Here is a 27,554-nt window from a genome sequence, read left to right on the forward strand (position 1 = left end):
ATGAGTTTTAACCACTGGCTTTATTGATTGTTAAGTTGTAATTAATGGCTGCAGTAAGTTGTATTAACTCTTCCATCTTCAAGCTGTTTGTGGGTGTTTTTGCCCCTGTCACATTTTTCTAACTACAAGCTAATTTAACATGGTAATATGAACTCTTCCACCTCTATGGACACAGTACAGCCACGGCCAACGTCTCCTGTGCAGTATAATAAAGCTACAATATCATGACTCATCATTGGATTTTTTTTTTTTTTTTAAATAAAAAAAATGATCATATATAACCTTTTTCCAAGTCCCTACCAATGTTACCGACACTGGAAAATAGTGGGTCTGCAGACTATAGATATTTTACAATGCTAACTTATTGGACAGTAGTGATGTCAATCTGGGTGGGTGTTTGTGTGTGAATTAGACTCTGGGATGCAGTACCGGTGATCTTGGCCTGGGTGGAGTCCTTGGGTCCTGGGGGGAACAGCAGCTCTCCATGGTCGCCTCCAGACAGAGGTCCATACTTGATGCGGTAGTTGTCCACGTGTGCTTGGCTGTTCTTCCACTCCAGAGTGATGCTCTCGTCTGTCAGCTCCACCGTCTGCAGGTCTCTGGGGGCGTCCAGGTCTACAACACAGAAATGGACTTTAGATAGTTGCAGCCTTACCCCAACCTGCATGTAACCGGACCATCTAAACCAAAGGTAGCGCCTTCCCATCCATCCAGTAGCTATACCCACTTTATTCTGTAAAGGGTCAAAAGGGGCTGAAGCCTGTCCAGAAAAAAAGACTTGTTTCCCAGTGTGACAACTGAGCATGCTCCCAAAAAATATTAATATTTTGGATGCTTGTTTTGCAGACTCATTAGATGTGATGATATTTATATTGTATTTGAAATCCCTCATCCTACTCTTGTTAAGCGGTTGCACTTCGGTTCTATTATATACGTCTGCCTATTCCACACATGCTGCCGGTGAACATGTGCACTACTGCCCTGGTAGCACAGTTTCCACACAGATAAAAGTTCTGGATGCACATGAATGGGCCCATGCAGACTCTTGCAGACTTAGATAGACGGCAAAATTTCGGTCATGCAGACCCTAGCAAGCCTGGCGTACCAGCAGATGAAGAAAGTCTAACAGTGGAACCTGATGTTCTGCAACCTCTGACACTGAAAGACTGTGGATGCCAATGAGTCTGGCAAGGGATTTAAAAACATCTCCAAATTACTTGAAATAAATCATGTCACTGTGAGGTAAATCATCTACAAGTGGCGTAGATTCATACCGCAGCAAATTTGTCCATGATTTGGAAATTAAAAGAGAGTTTAATGTAAAAATACATCTCCCAGAACCTAAAAATGAAATCACAAGATGTGATGAGAGAAGTGTTGAGTCTACAGTCAGATACAGATTGCATAAATTGTTGTGTGGTGAAGATTTTTTTTTTGTTAGTTTTTTGTTTTTAAAAAAAGGTTTTTATGACAGACAGAGCAACCAAAGGAAGACCAGAGCCTCCACCCTGATCCAGGAACCCAACCAAACTATCTGTCTATACTTGTGAGGACACTGGGCCCTCAAGGAACACACACATATCCAGGTACCCACCTCAGCAGAATATCCTCCTTGTAAACATATAGCCATAAGTGAAGCATGTGTGGTCCAGCTCCCACCCCTCCACCCCCCTCAGCCGACACACAGCAGCTCATTAAACCTGGCTGTAATAAACAGCTAATGGCTGACTGTTGTTCTTCAGGAAGAACGTCATATTATAGAATATTCTTTCTTTTTTTTTTGGTCTGAAACACTCAGCACATCTAGTTGTTGTTACCTCACCTGTAAGGAAAGATTCATAGATAGGAATGCTGGCCTGGTCGCCCCTCCGAGCCGTCAGGGACACCTCATACTGGGTGTCGGGGGTGAGGCCTCCCAGGTGGTACTGGGTGTCGGTGGAGGACAGTTCCACCACGCTGCGAGCGGCAGGGTTAGAGTTGGGCCCGTAGGAGACTCTGACCCCATCCACGTCCGCCACGGGCTGGAACCAGGTCACCAGTGCCGTCGTGTCGGTCACATCGCGCACGTCCACCTGGCTGGGGGCATCGATCACTGGAGGGGCAGAGGGGGGAATAGTGGTGGCTGTTAAAGGGATCCGGTCAGAAAAATTCCAATATTTCTAAATGCACAGATGGTGAAATTTGATGACACATAAATATTACAGATTTGTTTGTACAGCTAAGCTTAAAGCAGCAATATCTGAAGTGAAGAACGTGTTTCTTGTTCATCGACCTGTTGTTACCTTTGTCTTTATTAACGCTAAGCTTTCAGTGTAATTACAGTTTTTACATGTTTTCTGTTGAAAATAGTAAAGTTGTGAGCCGTTAAATCAAAACAAAAGGCTTAAAGATGCTAAAAAAGAGTTGTGTTACAATCACTGGTGGGTTTTTCACTATTCGCGTTTTACATTGCATTTACTCATCAGACCCACTGGAAATATAAAAGCATTGATTAGTGCAGCTTTAAAGTAATTTTGCAATTTCTAGCAAAGTCTTAATCAAGGTCTGATGTGGAACTATTAGCACCATTAGTAGAAGTAAAATGTTTCTGTGAAGAAGGAAGCTTGATTTAGATATTTCAATTTACAGCCTTGTTGAGGTAAATCTTTTGAATGATTTTGACATGGCCTTTTCTATTTGTTTCCTGTTCTACTTAATAATAGCATTAAACTCAAGTGAAATTTATACTAACAATAAATCTTACATTTTCAAATATGTTATTTAGAAATAAATAGGTAACAAAGACTAAAATTGTGTGCAACTCCAGAACTCAGTTGGATTATACAGTGTGAAGATGAGCACGTTCCAAAAAAACACTGACTGTTGTTTAGGAAATCAAAGTAAATGATTTTCAAAAAGGCTGAGATACAGTCAAACTGTGTGTTTGTGTTTGCGTTGTGTTTGTTTCCAGTAAGGAACATTTTTAATCCTGGTCACATTCTGCTCCACCACTGACGGATCTGACCCCTGACCCTGACCAGAGGCCTGGAAAGGAGGAAGCATGTGGTGGAGTCAGGAGAGTGGGTGTGGGGAGGAGGCTCTAACATCGCTGTTACATACATGAATGCAGCCATTTCAGCACTGAAAGCATGAATGCAAATGTGACACCACACTTGCATTTATGAGGTTATTCAAACTATTTACAGATCAAATCGCAGCCCCATGAAGGGCGCCTTTTCGCTGCCGCTCAAATTGATTTGTCACACGCAAGCAACTTCAGGAAAGTCAATCCTCTGTGCAGGGCTGATAAAATGAAGAATCTGCGTTTGAGCTTAACACAGATTTGTCTTCCGGGGAGGCTGCGAGAGTGTCATTCTGGTGTCACAATACCATTCTCCTGGGAGGCCAGCATCCCTCTGAGCCTGCCTGCTTGACTGACTGGTACCTCCCACACATGGAGGGCTTGGGTTGGACGGGGGGAGGAGAGAGTGGAGAACGGAGGGACTCACTTGACACAATTAGCCCCTCAGCATGCAAATCCCACAGTATGTGCCCACAAGCCGGTATGATGGGAGACATTTAGAGAGGCTGAGTGACATGAAGAACTCTGAACCTCATAATCCAAGCAGTGCTGACATGCGTGTACACGGGTGAACGCAGAATATCACAAATGTTTACTTCATTTGTCTTTTGTTGTGTAACAAGGTGTTTCCAGATGTGTCCATTAGGACATTTTGGTTAAACTGCACACAGATTTTGTGTTAGTATTACAATAGTATTAGTACTACAAACCATCCTCATTATTACAGAAAATCTACATCCGTCCATTATCTATTATTATATCTACATCCATCATCTATACACCTCTTAATCCTCATCAGGGTCATGGGGGGTGGAGTCTATCCCAGCTGACTGAGGGTGAAGACAGGGGACACCTGGACAGGTAACAGTCTATCACAGGGCTACACATAGAGAGACAAACAATCACACTCACATTCACACCTACAGACAATTTAGAATCACCAATTAACCTCAGCATGTTTCTGGACTGTGAGAGCGAAAACCCACACATGCACAGGGAGAACATGCAAACTCCATGTAGAAAGATCCCAGGAAAGCCAGGATGTGAACCAGGGATCTTCTAGCTGTAAGGCAACAGTGCTAACCACCAAGCCACTCAAATCAACTATTTAGAACAATCTTTCGTTTGTTACAGATCTTCCTGTATCATTTTTCTGAAGTATCACAATCAGCTTTTTTAAATCCTCTGGGAATTCTTTTCCATGTGGAGCCATGATACAGACATACAGATAGACACATCCCATAAGACCAAAACTGAGAAGGTCCTGATGTCCACAGGTCATTTTATAACCATGAAAATCATCTGTTTCAGTGGTCCCAGGTGTTCCAAGTGTGTTCACTTTGCTGCGCTGGATTTTTGCTCTGAGGTCTTTATTGCATGTTTACATGACAGGTGATAAAACCGTGTAGTGAAGAAAGTTGGTTAATTAAGTGCATGTGATGCTCAGAACAATGGATCCACTCATTTTGTTATATTATATTAAAAAAAGGTTCAATGAGAAACAGTGGCAGCAATATGCAGCTGCACAGTTCCCAAAAATGCTAGAAAGTATTTGAATTTTACTGTTTGTACATCCTCTTGGGTATTTCATTATTAAAATGTAAATTTCTAGTTTAGGGTGCACTTTTCTTTGGAATAATAATCCAAAGCATCCAACCATGACGACACAGAAGCACTACAGGACACACACCAACTCACAGCACTCTTTCCTCTGCTTGAACTATACATGCCACTTCAGAAATTTAACAAAAAGTAAAATTGTGCTTTACACTTTATTGACTAGACAGAACCACAACCAGACATTTACCTGCTTTTACTGCTGTGTGTATAAGAAAAGTTTATGGCAGGTCTCTAATGGTATTTCCATACAGACCATTCTCACATCATAAATAAGCGAAGAAAAGGCCCGAATGGAGCGGCCATTTATTAAACTTAGTGCTGAATGTGGGGGATGTTGCTGCGCCTGTTGAATTTGCTCTGTTAAAAGAGAAGTTTCCCTGGGGTAACAGTGAGCACAGTTTGAGTTCAGGCTTAAGTTTCAGCCTGAGAAGCCAGACACGGAGTCTTACTTTTAAAGAAAATACATATTTAACAGCTTAAAGTAGGGTCAGAGCAGCGTTTTAACTCAACCCAGGCCAAGACACAGAAGAAAAGTCTGGTGGTTGGTGGCTGGTCTGGCAGGTGAATCCATGAATTCATGCCTGTTTCATCTCTTTATATTGATCTCCAGCTCTGAGCTCCTCACTCTTACGAGCCTTAGGGTTTTATAGCCTGATAGAGCAATGGAGATATCTCATAACTTGCCAATAGGGCTGGAAACCCAAAGCTCTTTTTATTGCTCCTGCTGAATCACAACAATGCAGCGACATCTAATGAGCTAATCACTCAGGGTACATCCATCCATCCATCATTCATCCATCCATCCATCCATCCATCCATCCATCCATCCATCCATCCATCCATCCACCATCCATCCATCATTCATCCATCCATCCATCCATCCATCCATCCATCCATCCATCCATCCATCCACCATCCATCCATCCATCCATCCATCCATCCATCCATCATCCATCCGTTTATCTGTCCATCCATCCATCCATCCATCCATCCATTATCTTTACACCTTAATCCTCATTCGTGTCGCTGGGGGGCTTGAATCTATTCCAGTTGACTTAGGGTGAAGACAGGAGACACGGGGTTAGGGCTAGAGTTCTAACCCTAGACAGGTCAGTCTCTTTTCAATACTCACAAGTAGCAAGACGGATAACCCAGATACAGCAACCAATGAACCTACGCAAGGTATATAAGGACACCTGTTTTAGCATTTAACTCTGACAGCTCTAAGTGACTTCTATTTCAGAAAGTCTCACTCTCTCAATCTGCAGCACTGAGTCCAGATGGTGAAAAACAAGTTCAGACTTATTCTGCTGTGAATGTCTTTTAATACAGTAGTTAGGATTAATAGCGAATAGAAATTGGGATTACAATTATTTGATATATATGTTTTATTTTTAGCACAGAGTTCAAGTTATTGATGTTCATTTCTGGAATCCATCAGTCAGGGGTAAAACCTTGGTTGTAACAACATGTTTCTGAAAATCCTGCATAGTTTGAGGGTCGCGGGGGGTAAAATATGTACTGGTATCAAGAATGATAAGCTTGGGCAGACGAACATTTGAGGACACACAATTTCTCATGACTTACATAATTTCCTATTACCCATCTCTTTTTGCCTGAAGATTTCTGCTACAGGCTGTATATCTATATATCTCTATATATATTCCTAATCAATAATTTTCCATTTGTTGTCTCAAGGCAATGTTGTCCAGTTAGTACAATATCATCCTCAATGGTAGAGATGTACTATAATGTAAAATAATGTTCCTGCTTCAACTCACTGGCAGCTCGTTGAAGAAATCATTCATAGTATGGCTACGAAGTTTGCAAGTGAGTCTAAGAAAGTAAACTAACCAACAACAGAGGGAAGTATTTGTGCAGTGAGAAAAAGGCAGCAATAAGACAGCACCCATCTATTTTACAGGATCTGGTAGAAACATCAGAACCAGTGGGAAAAAAGAGTAAAAATTGGACTGACATTTTCTAGGTGTCAAGTGTAAATGTTGAAGGTGGAAATAGAGCTATTTTGTGTCATTACCAACAGTTTTTTCAAACTTTCCCACCTCAAAACCCAAAAGTTTTAGGGTTCAAGAAGGCAATGCTGTAAACCTGTCATCTTAGTTATAGGGACTGGTGTGCACTTATTCTACAAGACTCTGGCCGACCATTTCATGGGGATTTTTGTCAGATACATTCAGAAAATATGGGGAAAAACACTGAAAGGTTGCAAGTAATTATTTTTTTCAAATTTAGACATCCATGGCTCAATAAGCACCAAAGATACTCTAAAAATATTTGCCGTCCTGCTGCAATACAAAGTCATTTTGTATATATATATATATGTGTGTGTGTGTGTGTGTGTGTGTGTGTGTGTGTGTGTGTGTGTGTGTGTGTGTGTGTGTGTGTGTGTGTGTGTGTGTGTGTGTGTATATACATATATGTAAAGTTTGGGGTTACCCAGACAATTTCTTCCATGAAAACTCACACTTTTATTAATTCACTTTTATTTATTATCCATTTGTTTTCTAATCATCAATGATCCTTTCAACACCATTAGCTAACACAATGTAGCATTAGAACACAGGAGTGATGGTTGCTGGAAATGTTCCTCTGTACCCCTATGGAGATATTCCATTAAAAATCAGCTGTTTCCAGCTAGAATAGTCATTCTTTCAAAAATAAGGACATTTCTAAGTGACCCCAAACTTTTGAACATTTAATGTACATATATTAACTCTGTTCCTAGAGCAGCAGACTGAGTAGATCTTCTCCATTCCCCTACCAGTGAGTCTAACACAAAAGACTGATAAGCCAATTAGCAGCGTGAATGTATACACTTACTTGTGACGACGTTCTTGGAGGCAGGCGGTCCACGCTTGCTGTTCTTCACCACCTCCAGTTTGACCTCATACTCCTGGCCTGGACCCAGGCCAGACTGCTCAAAGGTGGTCTCTGGGCGGCCAAGGGAGTTAAGGATCTCACCGTCCTCCTCTTTCTGCCAGCACCGAAAAAACAGCAGTCATCAGACACTACAAAGACTAGTCAGTGCATAATGTGCAGAGTGAGCTGAAAAAAAACAGCCAAATCATACATAAAGGCATTCTGGGTGGCGTTTGGACTTAAGCGTTGACAGGGAATTTGGTTTAATAGAGTGTGTCTTTTAGCAGATCCCAGTAGCAGTGTTTGGAAAGGTTTCTATGAGCACTCAGAAAGGAAAATAAAGCCTTAAACAAAGTAACATTCACTCTGTGTTGTACGCTCATTGGAGCTGTCAGGACTTGCTAACAGTTTTAACTGCTGTGTTTTGCCTTCTGGCTCGGCTAAAGTATTTTCCAGCTGATACTCACCCTGATCCTCATGTATGCACATTAGGCTATTACTAAAATTGAAGTAGGGGGTCTGCAGTGGGTCATATAGAATTTCCACCAGAGAAAAATGTGGATAATAACTGAGGCTGTGGTAGGAGGAACACAGAGGCTCCATTAACTCACTGTGTTTCTGAAGATGAGGTTCCAACCATCGAAGGGGATGTCCAGCGGGTCCCACTGCACCTCCACCGATGTCTCCCGCACTGACTTGAACTTGAGTCCCTCAGGCTCAGGAAGATCTGACAAGCAAATCGGGAAAGTCTAAAAACAGTTCATTTCAGTGTATAAACTGCATTTTAAAAATGGACAGCTGCCACTTACGTGTTGCCACTCTAGCGCTGACAGGAACACTCTTCTTGTTGCTGAGCACAGCATAGACGCTGATCAGATACTCCACGCCGGGCTCCAGCTCCCGAACAGTGGCCATCTTCTGGTCACCGGGCACACGCATGTCCAGCTCCAGACCTCCAGCGGCCGTGGGCACATAGGTGATCAGGTACTCCGTCACACGCATTTCGTTTTCCCAGGACAGGTCCACCGACTCTGGGGTGACCTCCACCACTGTTAGGTCCTTGGGTGGAGACACTGTAGAGAGAACCTGAAAGTCACTAATCCATACCAACACTGCAAACATCTTGCATAAAAGTTTCAAATGTGACTTGATGAAGACAAACGAGAGAGAGATAACATGAAATAGAATCTTCATGGGTCCAGACCCAAGGAAAGTTCACCTCATCCCAATAAGCAAAGAGAGACTTGAGCTGAGGGACACACAATCAAAACTTCAGTAGGTTTTCCCTCCAAAGTGGTCTCTTCAAAATGGAGAGGACCTCTAAAATAAAGGTCCTGGACGGTTCTGCACTCTGGGCTCATTTTTCACTGTAACATAAAGTTCTGCTCTTCTATGGAGGTGAAGTAGAGAAAACTCAAAGCTGCATTTTTTAAAAATTAATTGTTTTACAAAAAAATATAAAATCCTGGCTCAATATGTCCAACGGTTTTCCAAGTGGCATTATCAGTACTACAAAAAATGGATGTTCCACTGGCTAGCATAAACTTAGTTTAAGAAATGTAAGTTTTAACACATGATGTAGTGTTGTTTTCATTCATTCTAATGCATTCTTCAGTCTGAACCCTGGACTCTATTTTGCACACAGTTTATTCCCTATAATCTGTAGCGTAACCTGAGCTCTGTGGAACTTTCTGACTATTCCCCCGATGCAGATTCACCCTTGACTCCTCACCAAGGGCAATCAGCAATTTCCAAAACCACATTTTAACATTTTCCTTGGGATTTTTTTTTTCAGAAAATAGCCAAGCTAATAGAAACCAAATCCTCACTTCACAGCGTTGATGGTCGAATCGGGAAATCAAATCTCATCTGTCACCGTCTGACAATAACATTAAATAGGAACATTTTTCATTCATGCTGCGGGGAACAAATGCAATAATTTGTACTATCAAATAAAAATGTTCTTTGAATATATTTTGCCGATATAAACCAATGACTGGAGTTTATTAGGTGACTAAATGTTAGCTGAGTAATAATGTGCTGGAAGACACATTAATAGATCCTCATCAATATTATTATTTTTTTAGTTTTGTATTTTATGTTTTGTTAAGTGAACACTCAAATCACCTTAGTGTGTCTATGAAGTTGAAAAACTCAGTATAGGACAAAGAAATCACTGTGTTTATTGGAAATCCAACAGTTTGTTTGTTTGTTCTATTTCTACGTGTCACTAGCAGCTGGAACTGTTTTGGACTCTATGGCTCACAGACACTTTTTTTTTTATTTTGAAATACAAACCTCTTGTCCCCATCACCAGGTCAGAGTGAAACATGAAAAACTTAAGGGCGAGTTGAGCTTTCTTTTGCTTGAAATAAGCTTTTTTTTTTTTTTTTTTTTGCTGTCAGTGAGGTTAAGTGATTTTTATCTGATCACATTTTTAAAATAACTGAAGATGCCTACTTACCAAAAGGTTTAGAAAACAACAAAATCTGGAAAATAAAATGAGCAGTGACTTCTAGACAACAAACTTTACACACAGAATACCTGGATTCTGTGTACTTGTCTGTACACAACCAAGTCTGTAGCTCATAATATTCCAGTTAGAAGATGTATGCTAGCCACTGGGCCACCATTACCAGTTAACCCACTTCATCCATTACAATGACCACCACTGAAACTGAAATTCATGTGTCCTTGATCCTTTCTCCCTACTTTGGCAAAGGTAGCTGGTTATGAAGAAGAAAATACCCCAACATCTAAACCTTGAACCCAGATAATATTAACTACATAAGTCAAAGTACTTGTGTGTATTTGTCACTTTTATCTAGTCAAACATAATCCAGGTAAAGCAGGGAAAATGATGTTTACTTTCAAGTCTTTCTCTGATTGTTGATTAATTGAAGAAATTCATCTCTGTGGTACATATTTAATACAAGTCTCATTCATGAAAATAATCCCTTTCTACCAAAGATGTCAGCTTAGATCTGCTCAGATGTAACTCTACATCACTGATTCTCAAATGTGTGCATCCATATATTCCCTGCTTCTCTCTCCACTTGGTGCAGCTCGAGCACACCAGCTCTCTTATGACTCAGACACTGTAAAACTACTCTACACTTGAAATATTGGAGTAATTCAGCCATGTGTGTTCAAAACCAGAAGCTGATTCAGAGAAAGGGTAATGATACAGAACCCTGCACGTTGTTCCATGTGGTTTATGTGTAAAAAGGCACCATTTAGCTAACTCCTGGTTCAACTTCACAACTGCTCGATGTAATCTTGTGCCTCCATTCTGCACTGCGCTGAAGGCTTCCCAGCATGTATGCACGGCCTTTCTTACCCTCAGAGCAGTCCTCTCCAATGAAGCCTTCGTCACAGACACACACTCCGTTCTCACAGCGGCCCTGGTTCTGGCAGTCTCCTGGGCAGGTCAGCGTGGAGCAGTCCGGACCGGTGAAACCCTCATAACACACGCAGCTTCCGTCCACACAGTAGCCTCTGTCCAGACAGTTCTTTGGACACGTCTTCTCGCTGCAGTCTTCACCGGTGAAGCCCTTATGGCAGACACATTGTCCGTTGACGCAGCGGCCGCGGTCCAGGCAGTCGTTGGGGCAGGTCAGCTCGCCGCAGTCCTTCCCTGTAAACCCAGCAAAACACACGCACTTGCCATCCACACAGTCTCCACGTCCCATGCAGTCTTTGGGACACGTCTTGATGCCGCAGTCCTCCCCTGCGAAGCCTTTGTCACAGATACACTGCCCATTAACGCAGCGGCCACGGTCTTGGCAGTTGTTGGGGCAGGAGAGCTCGCTGCAGTCTTCACCCTGGTATCCTACGTCACACACGCATTCTCCGTTGATGCACTGGCCCCTGTTGCTGCAGTTGTCGGGACACGAGAGGACGGAGCAATCTTCGCCTTCAAATCCCGGATCGCAGATGCATTTGCCGTTGAAGCAGTGGCCTCTCTCGTTGCAGTTCTTGGGGCAGGTGAGTTTCGAGCAGTCCTCTCCGCTGTAGCCGGTCTGACACACACACTGGCCATTCACACACATGCCACGGTTGTTGCAGTTGCCGGGACAACTGAGCTCGCCACAGTCCTCCCCAGTGAAGCCCTCGTCGCAGTAGCAGGTGCCGTTGATGCAGCGTCCTCGGTCATAGCAGTCGTTGGGACAGATGAGTTCAGAGCAGTCGAAGCCCGTCCAGGGATGGTCGCAGACACACTCGTCGTCCTCACAGCGACCGCGGCCCAGGCAGTTGTTGAGGCAGTTGGTCTGGGTGCAGTCCTCGCCTATGAAGCCCTCCTCGCAGAGGCAGGACCCGTCAACACAGTGACCGTAGTCACCGCAGTCCAGCAGGCACATCTCAATACCGCAGTCGTCCCCACCGAAGCCCTCAAAGCATTCACATTTGCCGTCCACACAGCGGCCCTGGTCCTGGCAGTCGTTGGGGCACTCAGGCTCGGTACAGTTGGGGCCCCTCCATCCGGATTCACAAACACAGCTGCAGGTCTCAGTGCTCCAGTTCCCACGTCCATTACAGTAGGGCTTTGTGGACACTTCACCTGGGATCAAGAAGAAGACAAAGATCATTTTTTTGGCAACAGTCTCCTTAAACTCTGGTAAGACAGAGATTTGAACGACAGAAACTTCTGCAGACCAGGTGAACTCCTATTGGTTTGTGGAGATTGAGCACTCTTCAGTCTATTCTAGCTGCATTTTGTGAATTTTATTGACTTACAGGACTAGTCCAGTGATCATACATGTTGTAGCCTAATAAAGGTTACTAAGTTTTGTACGTGTATAAAAGAAATTTGTTTGAGTTCAGGGCAAACCATGAAAATGTACTTGAAAGAGACCTAATTTTATTGGACAGTGTGAATGTGAACAACTGCTGCTGAAAATGATTATTCATTAATTGTTTACCATTTACCAGTGTACAAGGGTATGACATACAAGCCAGCATTCTGAAAACACAATGAGATTGGTTGTAATAAATAAGTTAAATGCTTAATGTTGAATTGGATATATTAAGCCCAGATACATCAAGAGTTTTCTAAAAGATCAACATAACTATTTTGTCAAAAACACAATGGAAGTGTCCAATAGTGTAACTGACAGTAAATGATGATGACTACACACTTACTGTACTTACATACTTACACTTTAACATAGCGTCATGTTTATTATCAATTTTATGAACTTGGAAAAGGGGGGGTGTCAATAAGATAAAACACATGCAATTTATATTTGATGGCCTCAAATGTGTAATATCTTTTTAAAAATTTTAGCTAGGGCAGCTTTTGTCCTGTTGTTTGTAATCTGTATTCATGACCTTTCTTCCCTGAAGCACCAGTTTGCTGGAAGCACTTTAGAAATACACTACACTTCAGTTGACTACATGCTCAGCAGACAGTGAAAGGCGTAGACCTACCGGTAACTTGAGCTCCACAGCAGCTTGCTCCGCTGCTGCACTGCTCCCTCAGACTAGACAGCTCCGACTCCAGCATCTCCAGCCTGTTCAGGATGTCTTTGATGTCTGGCAGCTGGCTGTCGCAGCCACACGCCTGCTTGGGGATGTTGATGCGGTGAGTGAAAACGATCTGATTGTCGCCATCCACCGTGTGCTCCATGTGCTCGGTGTTCTGCATGTCCACTGGGGCGGCCTTGTGTTTGAGCTCGGTGCCTCCGGGTGAGTCGAGGTCCACGGAGCAGAGGGACGTGGAGGGGACGTTGATGTTGTAGACGTGGTTGAACACTACTGGCTGGTCGGGGTGGGGCAGCGTGAGGTTCTCCTGGGTTTTCTTGGGCATCAGGGCCTCTCTGCGGTGGCGAATGACCTTCTTGACCAGGCCAGCTGTGGAGAGCTGGAAGAGCAGGGCCACGGTGAAGCAGCCCAAGAAGATGCCTTTCATCCCCATGATGATGCCCTGGCACTGCAGCGTCTGAGGAAGCAGCTGAGTGAGGAAGAGTCAGGTGTCAAATAGGTGTTCGTGGCTTGAGTCCTAGGGCAAAAGAAAGTGCAAATAGAAAGAAAAAAATAAGGTCAGTGATTCATTTTGACACAGGGTTTATCTTCTGAGCACATATCTTTGTCACACAGTAGAAAACAGCTCCACACTGTTGGATGTTCACTTTTCTTGTTTGCCCTTGCCACTGTGGATAGACTGAACAACATTGTCCTGTCACACACATACATCCACACCAGGGCCCACAGCTAGAGTGAAATATGATAGTATCCAACTAAAAAGCAATTAACCTTCTTCTGTTGCCCTAACAAAAGACCAGCTCCACTCCTGTTGCTGCTTCTCAACCATTTCAGCGCCTCTGCTCTCAGTGGAGGAGACACACACTTAGCGGATGTCACTGAGGCATTCTTCACAATTCCTGCGAGGACCGAGAGCAGCAATTACTGCAGGGGTGGCGTATGACCTTGGGGATCCGTGCGAAACGTTCTTTTACTGACCACGTTGAGACAGGTTACCATGACACAAACAGCCCCGGCAACACCTGCATGCTGGGGAGTCTCCTCTTTTCTCTGCAGCCCAGACCACAACGCGAGCTGACAGATTAATACCGGTGTGTGGTTAAACCATCTGTGGGCTTCCTGTAAAAGCACACGGGGTCTGCACTAGCTTCCCATATGCACAAACAGGCAGGTCAGCAGTTCCGGACTGCTCTCCTGACATCCACTGGGTTTTCTTTTAAGTTTTGTAACAGGATTCCTACTGTCTGAGACATGATTCTTTTAAAAGGTCTGCTGGAAAATTGTGCTGAGGTTGGAGCATTAAAGCCAACCATAAAACCTGATGTGTTTTCTGGCCATTTGATCTTACGTTAAATTAGATATGCAGGTTGGTTAAAGGCACGCACTTGCTGTATGTATGTCAGTGATTCTTGATGAGTTTTGTTTTCTTGGTTCCTGTTATTTATGTTCAGAAGTAGGATGAGAGACATAAAGTAGAATTCTTTGCCTGTCAGTACTAGAACCAAAAGCCAGGAAAAAAATGTGAAGACAGATTCTGTGTAGAGCTATAGACTTTTTAAAAGTGTCCTGCTCAGACTGAGTTTATATAATTGCACTTTTTACCCCACCTTGTCAGAATCGCTGACACTGGTCATTTCCTGACTCTCATAAAAGCGATGTGCGACTTGGCTGCTGTAAAGGTTAACAGCAGCTGTTAGCAGCCAACATGAAAATGTCTGGATAAGCAGACATAAAAATACATGATCGCAGGTGTATGTATTCCAAGCCTGTGGTGGAATATGCATGACGGGGTTTAAGTTTCTCTGCTACACCTGGCTTAGTGATGTGGGATTTGGTGGAAACATCTTTGCTGGCCGTGCTGACAGTCGACAGGTAACATCCCATGAAGAGATGCTTGGTTTCTTCATCTCAGCCTGACGTGTGATTAGGCGAACTGACAGATGAGCTCAGCTTGGAGGGATCCCACGGCTTCACCCCTCACTCACCCCCTCCCCTCCCCCAGCCTCCCCTCCCCTCCCCCAGCCCCCTGATTAGACTGGCAGGGATGAGCGCCTCCATGATGGGTAGACTGTAAAAGTGCTAATGTATCTTGCTGATGGGAGCGTTGAGGATCTGGGCCCTCAGGGGTCCAAAAGAACCCCCACACCCCCTGCCACCACCACCCACCCTCCTGTCTCACACTATGTCACATGTACATGCACGTCCGCACACACACACACACACCCACACACACCAATACAGTCACACTGCTGCACCCAAGCATCACAAACTCGGGATTAAATCAACAAAATAGCCAGAAAATTGCTTTTAGTTGCTGCTAAGGTTTTAGTTCTGGGCGGATGGTTGGCTTTCTCACTTTGAAGGCTGGCTGCTCTCCACATGGACCTCTGAGCAAAACCAACCCTGAGAGACCAAAGCGGGCTTTGTGTGAGAATCCGTGGCTCTGGCAGAACTCGGCTTTACACAGAAATAGATATGCAGAAGAAAGTTTCACCGACTGCTAGGAATATTTTGATTTGATCTTCTCTCCTCTTAGCTGCCATCCGCTGCTCTTTAATATGAAGCGGAACGATCACAGTGAGAGAATGTGAGAGTGACCCTGAGAAACAGAGCTGATCCCTGTGTTTGGACTTCCTTCATGGCACCCTGTGGCCCTGGCACTATGCTAATGCAGCTGGTTGCTGGCACTATAGACATGGACTTGATACAATCTGACTGCTGCTGCTTTGTTATTTCCTCACTTGGTTTTGCTCTATAGTTAGCTTCTCAAACAGCAACAAAGCGTGTTGCCCGCCTTGTGGTTGAATGTGAGAAGAATTTTACCAGGGGAGACCTGCTGGCACACACACATTTGTTGCAACTGATCTAAATTACTCTGTTGTGACTGAGTGTTAGGGAAACACTTGAAGTTTTATACCTCACACAGTGGAGAGCTGGAAATGCTTTGGTTGGGGTCTGTTTCAGAAGTGATTAGGTCTGTCGCTGAATTAATTTTATGGCATTGTTGTTGCAGGATTTAAGTTTTTGTATGCACCAGACAGACACCTGTTGTCTGCCAACATCACTAGAAATCAATGCTTTATGGTTTTCAGCACATGAAGACCAACAAGTCAACCAGTTAGATTTGTCATCTAAGGTTTTTCTGCCCTCTCGATGTCCTCATCAACATGTAGGTTTCTCTCTCATATTGCCAGACAGTCAAATATGTCATTGAGACTAAGATAACAAACCTCCTCTATGGAATTACACTACCGTTCAAAAGTTTGGAGTAATATTAAATGAATGCTAAATCCAGTCTAGACATTGTTAATGTGGTAAATGACTATTCTAGCTGGAAACAGCTGATTTTTAAGGGAATATCTCCATAGGGCTACAGAGGAACATTTCCAGCAACCATCACTCCTCTGTTCTAATGCTACATTGTGTTAGCTAATGGTGTTGAAAGGCTAATTGATGATTAGAAAACCCTTGTGCAGTTATGTTAGCTCATGAATAAAAGTGGGGGTTTTCATGGACAACTTGAAATAGACTGGGTGACCCTGAACTGTTGAACAGTAGTGTATATCCAGTAGCTACTATTTGTCTTGATTTTGGTGCACTTGGAGTTTCCGTTGCAGCTTTCAGATGGAAACAGAAAGGTTGAAAGGTGAGATTAATGCCACCTCATGCTGTCCCCAAGTTCCTGCAGTGAAAACAAAGACATGATATCGATGAACAACGGAGACAAAATGCCACAAAAACGTGCATTTGTGAAGTAGGCATAAATGTCAAATTGTCGGTTTAGGAAATTTACAGTTTCCAGTACACTGAAGCAGGATCTATACCTTCTCCTCAGAAACACACCCTCCAACACATCTAAACTATCCAGCTATCCCACGTGGAGTTCAGACAGAGTGTAAATTCTATTTAATGTCTTTAAAAGACCTCAGGAGATCTTTGTTTGAGTGTCAGCCTCAAGAAAAAAATTGCTAATTTTAGGATTATTGCTAAATGAGCAATAGTATCTTCTCTCTGGAGAAGATGCTCTAATTAACCCATTTGATTTGATTGTTAGTCACTTCAAAAGAGACACAAAATTTCATTTCACAGGAATGCCTCTTTACATGAGATGAAGCATCCGTCACTCCAGGCATGTATTCCAGCATGTGTCTATGTGTTGCTTCTTTTCTCTCCCCCCATGTTGTCTAGGTCTAGAACCATAATCCTTGTGTAAATCAAGAGAACGCATTTATTTCACACAAAGGAGGACCAAGAGGATCAAGATAAGACTGAAACCAGGACAGCCCAGTTAGCACAAATCCCCTATAAGCAACTGGACACCCCCCACCCCAACATGGCACGCAAAGGTCTGTCATATTGTAGCGGTCAGTCTTGTTTCTATTTGGACAGCGCTGCTTCAGTGAAAATAATTACCTCCTGGTTGGATGATGACATGACCAGTGTGACCCTTTCTTCCCTCTGTGTACTCCCTCCTATCTTTTAGACACAAGTTTTAATTTCAGTTGGTTAAAAGATTGATGAGCAGACTTTCCTGTCTCTTCCTGCAGACGTCTTACACAGAAGCCAGAACTTTCAAAGCCAGCCAGGCCTCCATGCTGACCAACTTAATCGTCACTGTAGTCCACCTTTGCTGAGACCTCTACCATATGGCAGGTCCAAGATAAATCAGAACGGAAAACTATTACTTGGCAAGCGTTCAGCGGCGGTTATCTGTATACTCCTTCTGAGAAGAAAATGCAATTTGTTTTGGCACAAAGGAAAGGCAAGTGTTATCAGTCTGTGCAATGTGCAGCGGGGTTTTTATAAAGCAGAACAACACAGAAGTGCAGCTGATGCTTTTTAGAGAAGCAGAAGAAAGATGCACTAACTATCAGCAGATAATGGCAGCAGCGTGAACAGACAACGCAGCATCCGTCTGATAACTCGACAACAAACAAACTGCATAATGAAGCAGCGTGCCCCACTTGGTGTGTAAAAGCTGTAAATATTCAATGACTACAACTACAACTCAAGTCCCAGGACTGTATGTTAAACAGGTCTGATAGGATGCACATGCTTTCTTTTCATTTCTGAAGTATTTATCAAGCTTGCCTAGTTTTGTAGGTCACCCATGACAAAAACTCAGCTTGCTTTCTTTGGTACAGAATCCAAATGTGGGTCGCTAGTATAAGGACTGAAAGAGGGGTTATTGTCTGGGCCTCTTTTCACCTTGAGATACTGTCACACTGTAAAATGAGCAGGAAATAGGCCTCAGCCATGAACACTCACTGAACATGTCAGGAATCAGGAAATAAACTTTTTTCTCTAATCCTACCTATCTTTAAAGGGCACTCTCTCATCCCAAACAACCACAAATCCACCATCTGCTGATGAGCATATTTATCACAATCAACTTGCCTTCAAGGTGGAAGAAATCTCCCGTATACTGCATGTCCTGCAGGTGAGTATTGATCTGAATCCTGTATCTCCACCAAGGTCATAGCCAGAGAGATTGCAAGTTGCTGAGGACAGCACTCTGGCTGTGAGTTATAATCATCAAACACAGAAATGAATTTCCAGGAAGAGCCATAGCTTGAGTCGACTGCTCGATGCACGATCGATGATACGGTTGTTGCTGCTGCTTCAGAAAGGTTTGTTGGATTTTATCACCTCACGCTCTGAAAGACACGCGGCGTCTTTCTCTTTCTGCCTTTTTATGACCGACATGGCCAGTGCTGTTGTGCTGAACTACACAAAACCCCCAACGGCAGAATAAAGAAGAAAACTGCTCACTTAATGGCCAAAGAGATGCAACGTTAGAAGACGAGACCAAGGAGCAATCAGTTTCAGCTCATTTCATTATGTGTGTGCATGTGTTTGTGTGTAGGAGGAGGGTGGATGAGCAGGTAGGGCCAGGCTGAGTGGAGGGTCTGGTTCAGATGTGGTGTGTTCAGGTCATGACATGAAGACACAGCTAAGTGACTGAAGACAAGCATCCTCAGTGTCCTCCTTCCAGCTTCTTATGTTTCAGAGGAATGCTAGGTTCAGCTAGTCAGCACAAGCTTCACAAACCAACATTCATGGTTTTTACAAATCTGGAATTTTACTTCTGGTGTTTCAGAGGGAATGGTACCAACCTTACAAACCGTTTGACTTCTGAGATGCACTGTTTCATATTTATATTGTTACTCCACCAAGGAAGCGGAGCCTCGGTGGAGTTATGTGATAATCGATGTTGGTCTGTCTGTCTGTCTGTCTGTCTGTGCGCAACATTACTCAAAAATGGACAAACGGATTTGAATGAAATTTTCAGGGAAGGTTAGAAATGACACAAGGACCAAGTGATTAGATTTTGGCAGTGATGTGGCTTATAGTCTGGATCCACGGCTTTATTAAAGATTTTTGTATCATTGCCAGATAGCGGTACTGTAACCATGACAACAAGTGAACATTACGTCAGCTGCCTGCTGATGATCACATGATTGTGATCCTACTACAAATCAACTGCTGAGGACTTATCAGGACTTATCCACCTGAAATGATACAAGGAACAACTGAGTAAATTGTGGGGGTGTTTCTGAGTCCCATCAATTCCCGCCGCCTGCTACATATTTAGGTCATGTGATTCGATATTCGGTCATTTTGTTCATGGGTACATCTACAATAAATGGACACACTCTATGTTGACGTGATTTCTGACACAAATTTGTTGAAGATTTCAGCCGTCAGAAATGATACAACGACTGAGCAACCTTGACTTCAGGTGGTGGAGACAAAACAACACTTAAAACGAACTGAAAGTTGGATTTCTGGTTGAATGCAAGAGATATTGTATCTATTAGGTGTTTTTGCTTAAATCCGAATCTAATCTGATCATTTGAATCACTGATTAGTGAGAAAAATATCAAAAACTACATTTCTTGTTCCTGCTGTGTAAATGCAAATAGCTGCAGCTTTTCTCTGGTTTTCATGACAGTAAACTGAATATCCCAGGGACCATGTGTCAAAATGCCTGAATATGTAATACATTTGTTTTTTAATAACTGAAGATGTTAAACAGGTTGTCCACCACCATTTTATGAGGTGCTGTGTATGTTTTGAAGTCTTATTTTCTGAAAACGAATTTCCAGTGAAAATGAAGTAATCTGGAACTGAAATAGTCCAGTGACCTTTCTTCCCTCATTTTAAGAAAATGACTGAAAATATAGATTTTACAGTGAAATAATGGGAAATACTGAAAATGACTATTCATGCTTTACCCCCTTGAGATGCTCCTGTAAAATGAGGTGATATTGACTGAGGTCCTGGTGCTGGTTTAAGACAGCCGCGCTGCAAAGTCAACACATTCAACCGTTACCCAGTTCTTTCCCTTTGAAGAAAAAAATCTTCTCTGCTTCTCACACCAACGATCTGACTGAAGGCACTGAAGTTAAATCAATGAAACATATCAATATTTTCATTACAACTCTTTCTCTGCTATCGTTATTTCCCATATGGTAAAGGAAATAATAATTTGACTTGCTAAACAGGAATGAAATGGGGAATACAACGTTTTTTGATGGATGAAAAGAAGACTGGTTTCATCAAACTGAGGCTGCGCTCATTGGCTCTCTGCTGTGACCCCATTGGATCTGATGACACAGATAGCAGGGGAGTGGTGGGGGTTAGTGTGTTCATGGCTGATAAGGTGGACGAGGGAGGCTGGATCTGAGATACCGGCAGAAACACTTATCTGGATACTCTGGGAGAGTGCTCTGCCAACGCTGAGCCCTATCGCGCTCACAAGAAGCGCAGAGTGATTTGGAGCTGGAGTTGACGTGTCTGACTGATGCCATCCAAAGAGCTCCATTTCTTCAACCAAAACCAATTTTCGGCTTTGACACAGAGATATGGAGGAAACGAATGCTGACGAGCCACAGTGCTCATTGGGTCAATTGTACAGCAGACAATCAACTCTCAATGCAATTTTTACTCCATTGTGATGTGACTCGTGGCTCGCCGTGAGGCCCATCAATATTCTTTATGACTCTTTCCCTGCGAGTCCAGATGGAGTGGTAGGATGCTGGTCATTGTTCATGAGCTCTTTAACATGCTGGCTGCTGGTGACCTACTGTTTATTAGCCCAACCCCTGCTTGGTGTGGAGGCTTGGCGGTCTCATGTGCAGCCTTGAGAGCACATCTACCTGCTGTTTTCTCCAGACACTTGTAATTGCATCGCGCTCCCTTCTAGCTACTTCCTCCCCTCAGCTTTCACGCTGCACTGCAATTACTATAAAAATCTGACTTGTACCTGGCAGCCGTCTGCGTCGTAATGCTACACAGAGGTATTGATGTCAACTTCTAGGACTCGTCTAAACTTACAATGTAAATAACACCTTCCTACTCAAGTAATCAGCTGAAAGGTGAGAGCGCAATCTCCAGAGGAGCTTTGGATGGCTAATTTTGGATGAATGACACTTCTTGTGAGCTTTTGAACGTGTTGCCGTGGGGTCAGCGAGTTGTTTCAATTGTTCTTTAGCATATCTACCCTATCATGTGCATTTTTGCCTTTCTTTTAGTGCATTTAAATGAGAGATTCACAGAACTGCTTCTTCTAGAATTGTGTCTGACGGTTTTATCACAGTTAAAAACGTCATCATTACTTTGGCAAGTGTTGCATTATGAAACTAAGGGCTAGCAGTACAAGATGTTGAAAAGGATGGGCCTTGTTTTGACATCTCAAGTAGATTTGTGAGAAAAACACGTATAGGGTTTTTATGGAATCTAATCAAACTTCTTATTATAACAAGGGGAATAAATATTTTTGCTCGAGGGCCAGATCTAGCCTACAGGTTGCTATTTGCCTACCAGTGGCTGCCAGTATATTTTCTAAAGTGACACTAATGGTAGATGTGAGAGGAGTGTGGAAAGTCATCAAGAATGAATTAGCTGACCCGCAGACTCCAAATCACTACTGACAAAATTTGCTTAGTGACCCAAATCTTTCCATGCATCAGAAGAAGCCAGTTTTAGTTTAGCAAACAGGAATTGCCCCTTTCTATTCCAAATATCAGCTATTTGAGTTGTAGAGTGACTAGAAGGGTAGAATTAGACAATGCTAAGCAAACTCGTAGTGGAGTTTTCATGGGCTTTCAAATTCTGGAGGTTTATTGGTTACTTCCATTCAAACAGAACGGAAAGGATTTTTTTTTCCTCTCAACTAGAAATGCAAGCAAGCATGTTGGCTGTGATACCGGGACATCTGTTTGTCCTTGTCTATGATGAAAGCCTGAAGCGTGTTGCGTGTCCAAATTGGGAGTGCCTTCCATTCAGACACTTGTATGAGCCTAATGACCTCAGTCCCCGGGGTCGGCTCTTCATTGGCTTCCCCGTTTTTTACCATTTTCCCCAATTTAAATTGTCTGCCCCTCTCAAAAGGGCCCCCATCTTGTTCCAAGAACATTATGGCTCATGCATTCCAATGTGCGAGGTCACTGGTGGAGGCAAAGTGTCAGAGCGAAGTGTCTACCACATGTGTTCGTCTATTGGCTGCCTCCAATGGAGGGCCAGGCAATACAAAGGCATCCCGGATCCCACAGCTCCAAGACTTCCACTCCTTTCCCGGTGCCCATTAGCATCGGAGGAACATTAAAAACCATCTGGGATGGTTAAAACACTGGATTTCTTTGGTGGGGTTGGTGGTCTTTGTTCACTTGGTTATGACTAATCTGACTGGGCTTGAGTGGGAGACAGGAAAAGACTGTGATGACTTTTGTGGAGAACTGCTGTTAATTGCAAGCCATAGAAATATTTATTTGAATTCAAAATTTGTCAGAAAAAAAGAAGGCACAGTAGTCTAGAATCAAATCATTCAGTCAAATGTCTTGGAATAGATATTTTGTTTGTTGACTGGATTGGTCAAAGATGACTTAAAATCAGAAGCTCAGTATACGCCCGGTAGAAACAGTGTCTCCTTAACTTATACAACAAGTGATATTCCAAAACTTCGCTGATGCTCTTTTATAATGAGCAGATAATCCTAAGTGAGTGGTTAACACATTTAATGACACTCTGTGAACAAGGTGGAGCTCGCTGAGTCTGTTTTATTTTATTTTTCTTAATACGTACATTGAATTATGCACTGCAGTACTTGGGTGACATGCGAACGTCAGTGTAACACAACTGCACTCTTATGTCACAAAAAGCCGGAAAAAGCATGTCACTGTTGTTTTATACTGTGTGTGGTTGTGTGTGTGAATAAAATTTGAATGTATTTGACCTTGATTTCGTCCTGATGGTGCTCAACAAAAAGTTAGGAGGTCACCACGTCATCCTCTGGGAACCTCAAATGTCAGTGCAACAGTATGTCAAAGAAAAGTTGTAATATCTGTATTCAGTTTCACAGGTTTTCTACATTTGCTTATGAAGAACCATCTGGACCACAGGTGGTCATGTTCAGTGGACTGCACAGGCCAGGTGAAACTGTCCAAAGATGTGCCAGGAAATTAGGTCAGATGTGGCAAAACTTCACTGAACACCACAGTTTCGAGAAACAGCGCAACATCTGACCAGGAATCGGCGACAATGTTGAAGAAAGACAAAGGGAAGAGAAGGAGAAGAGGCAGCAAAGAGAGTCTGGACCAGCCTGAATAAAACATAATATTCATTTAGTGGAACCAAAACATGTCTCCTGAGTCCTGCCCACTGTGGCTCGTCATGAATGCCATGATTATTGTTTGCTCTCAGTCACCACTGGAGGAGCTAAGTGGGGTTAAAGACAGTCACCCTCTCATGGAGCTTTGTAGGGCATGGAGCGTTGGGAGCTAACAGCTGTCCAAACAAAGGCCCATTTCCCACTCATCGTTATGCCGAGTGTCACTGTCAGTGGCTACTCACATGTGCAGCCAAAGCAACATAAAACATTAATGCACCAAGCTCGCTCTGCTACCTACGATCAGACAGCGTTCCTGTTAGCTAGACCTACTCAGTATCTGAACAGAGAAACCATGCTTGACATGTTCATGGAGATAAATCTAAAGGAGACAAACATGTTCTGAAGATTTCTGAGATGGATTTAGAAGCCTGCATGAACCTGAAGTTACAGCTGCTGAAACACAGCCGGGCTCCTTCGCTGTGCCTGCATCTCCTCATCATACACAATTACCATCCAGCAGACACTGCCCTGGTATCCTGTGGGTCTCCTCCATCAGCCCACCTCACGTCTCCACACACACTCACTGCTGTCTTTCCTCTGTGACTCACCCATTCACCCCCACTCTGAGATGTACAGAAGCTTTCCGATATCAGCCGCCATGAGGATATGATTTCCCTCAAACAGCTTCAGGGGTATACAGTGTAAATCTGTGAAACCTGCAATAAATCCTGCCTTCTCCCTGCCTTAGACAACAGCGCCTCGAAGAAATTCATCCGCTCTCCGTGGAGAATCCCACTGTGCTCTATAAACAGTTTGGGATTTTAAAAACTTTAAACTGCCACATAGCCTTTGTGAATTTTCGTAACACAACCAGCACATTTATTCTCTTGATAATGAGTCGTAAAACACACCCTTGTTAGTTCTACAGGTATTGGTGTGTAACTGATACAGTAAATGCCTCAATAATGTCAGTTATTCTTCTCTCTCTCTCTCTCTCTATATATATATATATATATATGCTGTCAACATCCATCCCAGTGAATACCAGCTCATTTACTAATCCATCAAAGATCCTCTCCTTCAGATTGTCTGTTTCTCTTTCTGCAGTCTCCCCATGGGATGCAAATAACAAACAAATGAAGCTGACCCGGGGACGGGAGGCTGTGGAGCACATGGAGATGAACAGTAAGCGACTGTGTGTGTGTGTGTCAGTGATGCTGCCACTTTACAGCCGGCAGACTGTATGCTGGAGATCTGGGAGAGGAACCAAGCAGCAGCATCTAATGCAGAGCAGCTGTCTGTCTCCTGGGTTACACAAGCCTACTGTCTGCTGGCAACCATAAAGTGTACAGCTGGACCTACTCCGGCGAGCAGCGCGTACACTCGCATGTATAGACACACACACACACGCACACACACACACACACACACAGCCCCTCTCTGCTCTGCTGTGCCATCAAACCACAACTCAGCATCAGCCCTAATGCAAGCAGAATAATTCAGCAAATCATCACAGCCTTCCATCTCTGAAGACGCCACTCCTTTTACCTGCTCTCTGCTAATAAATAGCAAATAGCCAGCAAGAGAGGAAAACTTTTCACTGTAAAACATAATTGGCACCCAGGTGCACGCAGTAAAGAGCAAAATTAAACCAGTCTCTCATGACCGGGCTCATAAACCACGAGGATGAATTACAGCAACAACTTTGATGAATCTCGTTATTGCTAACATCACCCACATTCTTCACTGGAGGTGAAAATATAGCATCAGGCTTGTTCACTCACACTGCCATAAGAATCACTGTTTCAGTATTTTACCAAGCAAAAATCCAAAGATTTCAACATTTTATGTTTTTTATGTTTTTTTTTCACATTTTTCTGAAAAAAATCAACAATTGATAACCAACAGAAAAAATGGAAATAATCACCACAGTGCATTAATCTAAATGACTTTAACTGGAAATAATTCCTGCAGCAAGTTTTAATATCAACTCATGCAAAAGTGAAGATGAGCCAAGAGGATGTGACTGAACTTATGAAGTTGTCAAGCTTCGCAATTCAATCTTCTGAATTGTCTTAATTAGGTGAATCAGTCAGCTCATTCATTCTGCTCCCAATCAAACCGGCGGCTCCATGCAGGTAAAAAAGGTGACTTACCTCGCACACAACGCTCACAGCCTCTCCACTGATGAGAAAATCTGAGCAGAAGCCGTGTTGAGAGAGTCTTATCAGCCAGCCCTGACAAATGTTCTCACCGGTCTGTATCTCTCAGAGTGCTGACAGCTCTGTCATCTTCCCTCTTCTCTCTGTTCTCTTTGAGTGTTTACTCGAGTCTACCTAGAGAGCCGGCTGATGTTGTGCAGCCAGTGAGGAGAGAGAGAGAGAGACAAGGAGAGGGAGAGAGTGAGTGAAAGAGAGAATTCTCTTCCTCTTAAACAGTAGACCCTCTGCGGTCAGACTCCACTCCCACCTACTGCTCTCTTAAATGCACCCACCACCACCACCACCACCCCACCCATTCACCCTCTCCACAGCATTGTGACTGAAAGCGAAGGAGCTGAAACGGGACGCCTCAAGGCTGGAAGGAGAGAGACAGAGAGGGAGAAAGTAGGAGAGGAAAATGAGGGGAGGGGGTGGGGAAGTGGATGGAGGGGGTGGGATGGGGGTAGTGGTGGTGGTGGTCGGACCATTAGTGGCAAATTGCAGTGCGCAAGCCAATGGAAAGCAAGATATTAGTGAATGCAGGGGCCTGCATTAACATAGCGTTTAAGAACTTGAAAGCAGGGAATGAACAAGGGCCGCCAAAGACTCCCTTTGTGAGACTGATGAGGATGCCGACCCCAGCACTGAATATACACTGAAATGTTGCACTGAGCCACTGGTGAAAATATCCTATCAAAAAGAAACTTTTGAAACTGGTGATTTGTTCATGGCTGCACTTTTTTTTGGCTGTTTCATTAAAAAAAAACCTGATTACACCAGAGCAGCGTCAGCCTAGTTACTCCACCAAGGAACGCAGCGGAGGAGTTATGTGATGATCGGCGTACATCTGTCTGTCTGTCTGTCTGTTAGCAACATTACGCAAAAACAGACAAACGGATTTGGATGAAATTTTCAGGGAAGGTCAGAAATGACACAAGGACCAAGTGATCAGATTCTGGCAGTGATGCAGCTTATAGTCTGGATCCACAGATTTGTTAAAGATTTCTGTATCATTGTGAGATAGTGGCACGGTGTCACTGTAACCATGACAACAAGTGAACGATCACACGATTGTGATCCTACTACAAATCCACCGCTGAGGACTTATCAGGACTTATCCATCAGAAATGATACAAGGAACAACTCATTAAATTGTGGGGTGTTTCTGAGTCCCATCAATTCCTGCCGTACACATAACGTACACATGCATAAAATAAAATGCTGCATTTCTGATAGTGCCATATGGGGGAATGAGCAGCCTTGGCAAAGTACTGCGCTGTCTGAGTGCATATAGAGTGTGTCTAGATGGATGGATGGATGGATGGATGGATGGATGGATGGATGGATGGATGGATGGATGGATGGATGGATGGATGGATGGATGGATGGATGGATGGATGGATGGATGGATGGATGGATAGATAGATAGATAGATAGATAGATAGATAGATAGATAGATAGATAGATAGATAGATAGATAGATAGATAGATAGACAGACAGACAGACAGACAGACAGACAGACAGACAGACAGACAGACAGATAGATAGATGTAATAATAAATTAGCAATTGAATGTTGAAATGCAATAAAAATGGAAAACTTCCAAGGACGTGTTAACACTTAATGAGATTTCCTCTGTGTCCAGACTTCCAGGACACCCTGTAGTTCGATACTATGATATTCAGAACACCTTTA

At 43.3% G+C, this 27,554-nt stretch overlaps 1 protein-coding gene across 6 annotated transcripts in view; it reads right to left on the bottom strand.

Moving 5' to 3' along the window:
• tncb (tenascin Cb) overlaps nucleotides 1-27,554 on the bottom strand; it is a 95,864-nt gene that overhangs the window by 29,824 nt on the left and 38,486 nt on the right. For 3 of the 6 annotated variants that reach the window (XM_023269450.3, XM_023269449.3, XM_035947778.2), the window contains exons 1-8: nucleotides 25,814-26,129; nucleotides 12,992-13,562; nucleotides 10,902-12,122; nucleotides 8,371-8,634; nucleotides 8,173-8,288; nucleotides 7,523-7,676; nucleotides 1,823-2,092; nucleotides 430-615 (exon numbers count right to left, since the gene is read on the bottom strand). In XM_023269450.3, coding sequence (XP_023125218.2) covers nucleotides 430-615; nucleotides 1,823-2,092; nucleotides 7,523-7,676; nucleotides 8,173-8,288; nucleotides 8,371-8,634; nucleotides 10,902-12,122; nucleotides 12,992-13,478 — 2,698 coding nt within the window. In that variant the 5' untranslated portion in view covers nucleotides 13,479-13,562; nucleotides 25,814-26,129. Of the gene's footprint in view, nucleotides 1-429; nucleotides 616-1,822; nucleotides 2,093-7,522; nucleotides 7,677-8,172; nucleotides 8,289-8,370; nucleotides 8,635-10,901; nucleotides 12,123-12,991; nucleotides 13,563-25,813; nucleotides 26,131-27,554 lie in introns of those variants that run through there. The other 3 variants (XM_023269448.3, XM_055011241.1, XM_055011240.1) reach the window with 3 other exon arrangements.

Source organism: Amphiprion ocellaris, chromosome 6 (genome assembly GCF_022539595.1).
Source record: "Amphiprion ocellaris isolate individual 3 ecotype Okinawa chromosome 6, ASM2253959v1, whole genome shotgun sequence".
Classification (NCBI taxonomy): Eukaryota; Metazoa; Chordata; class Actinopteri; family Pomacentridae; genus Amphiprion; species Amphiprion ocellaris.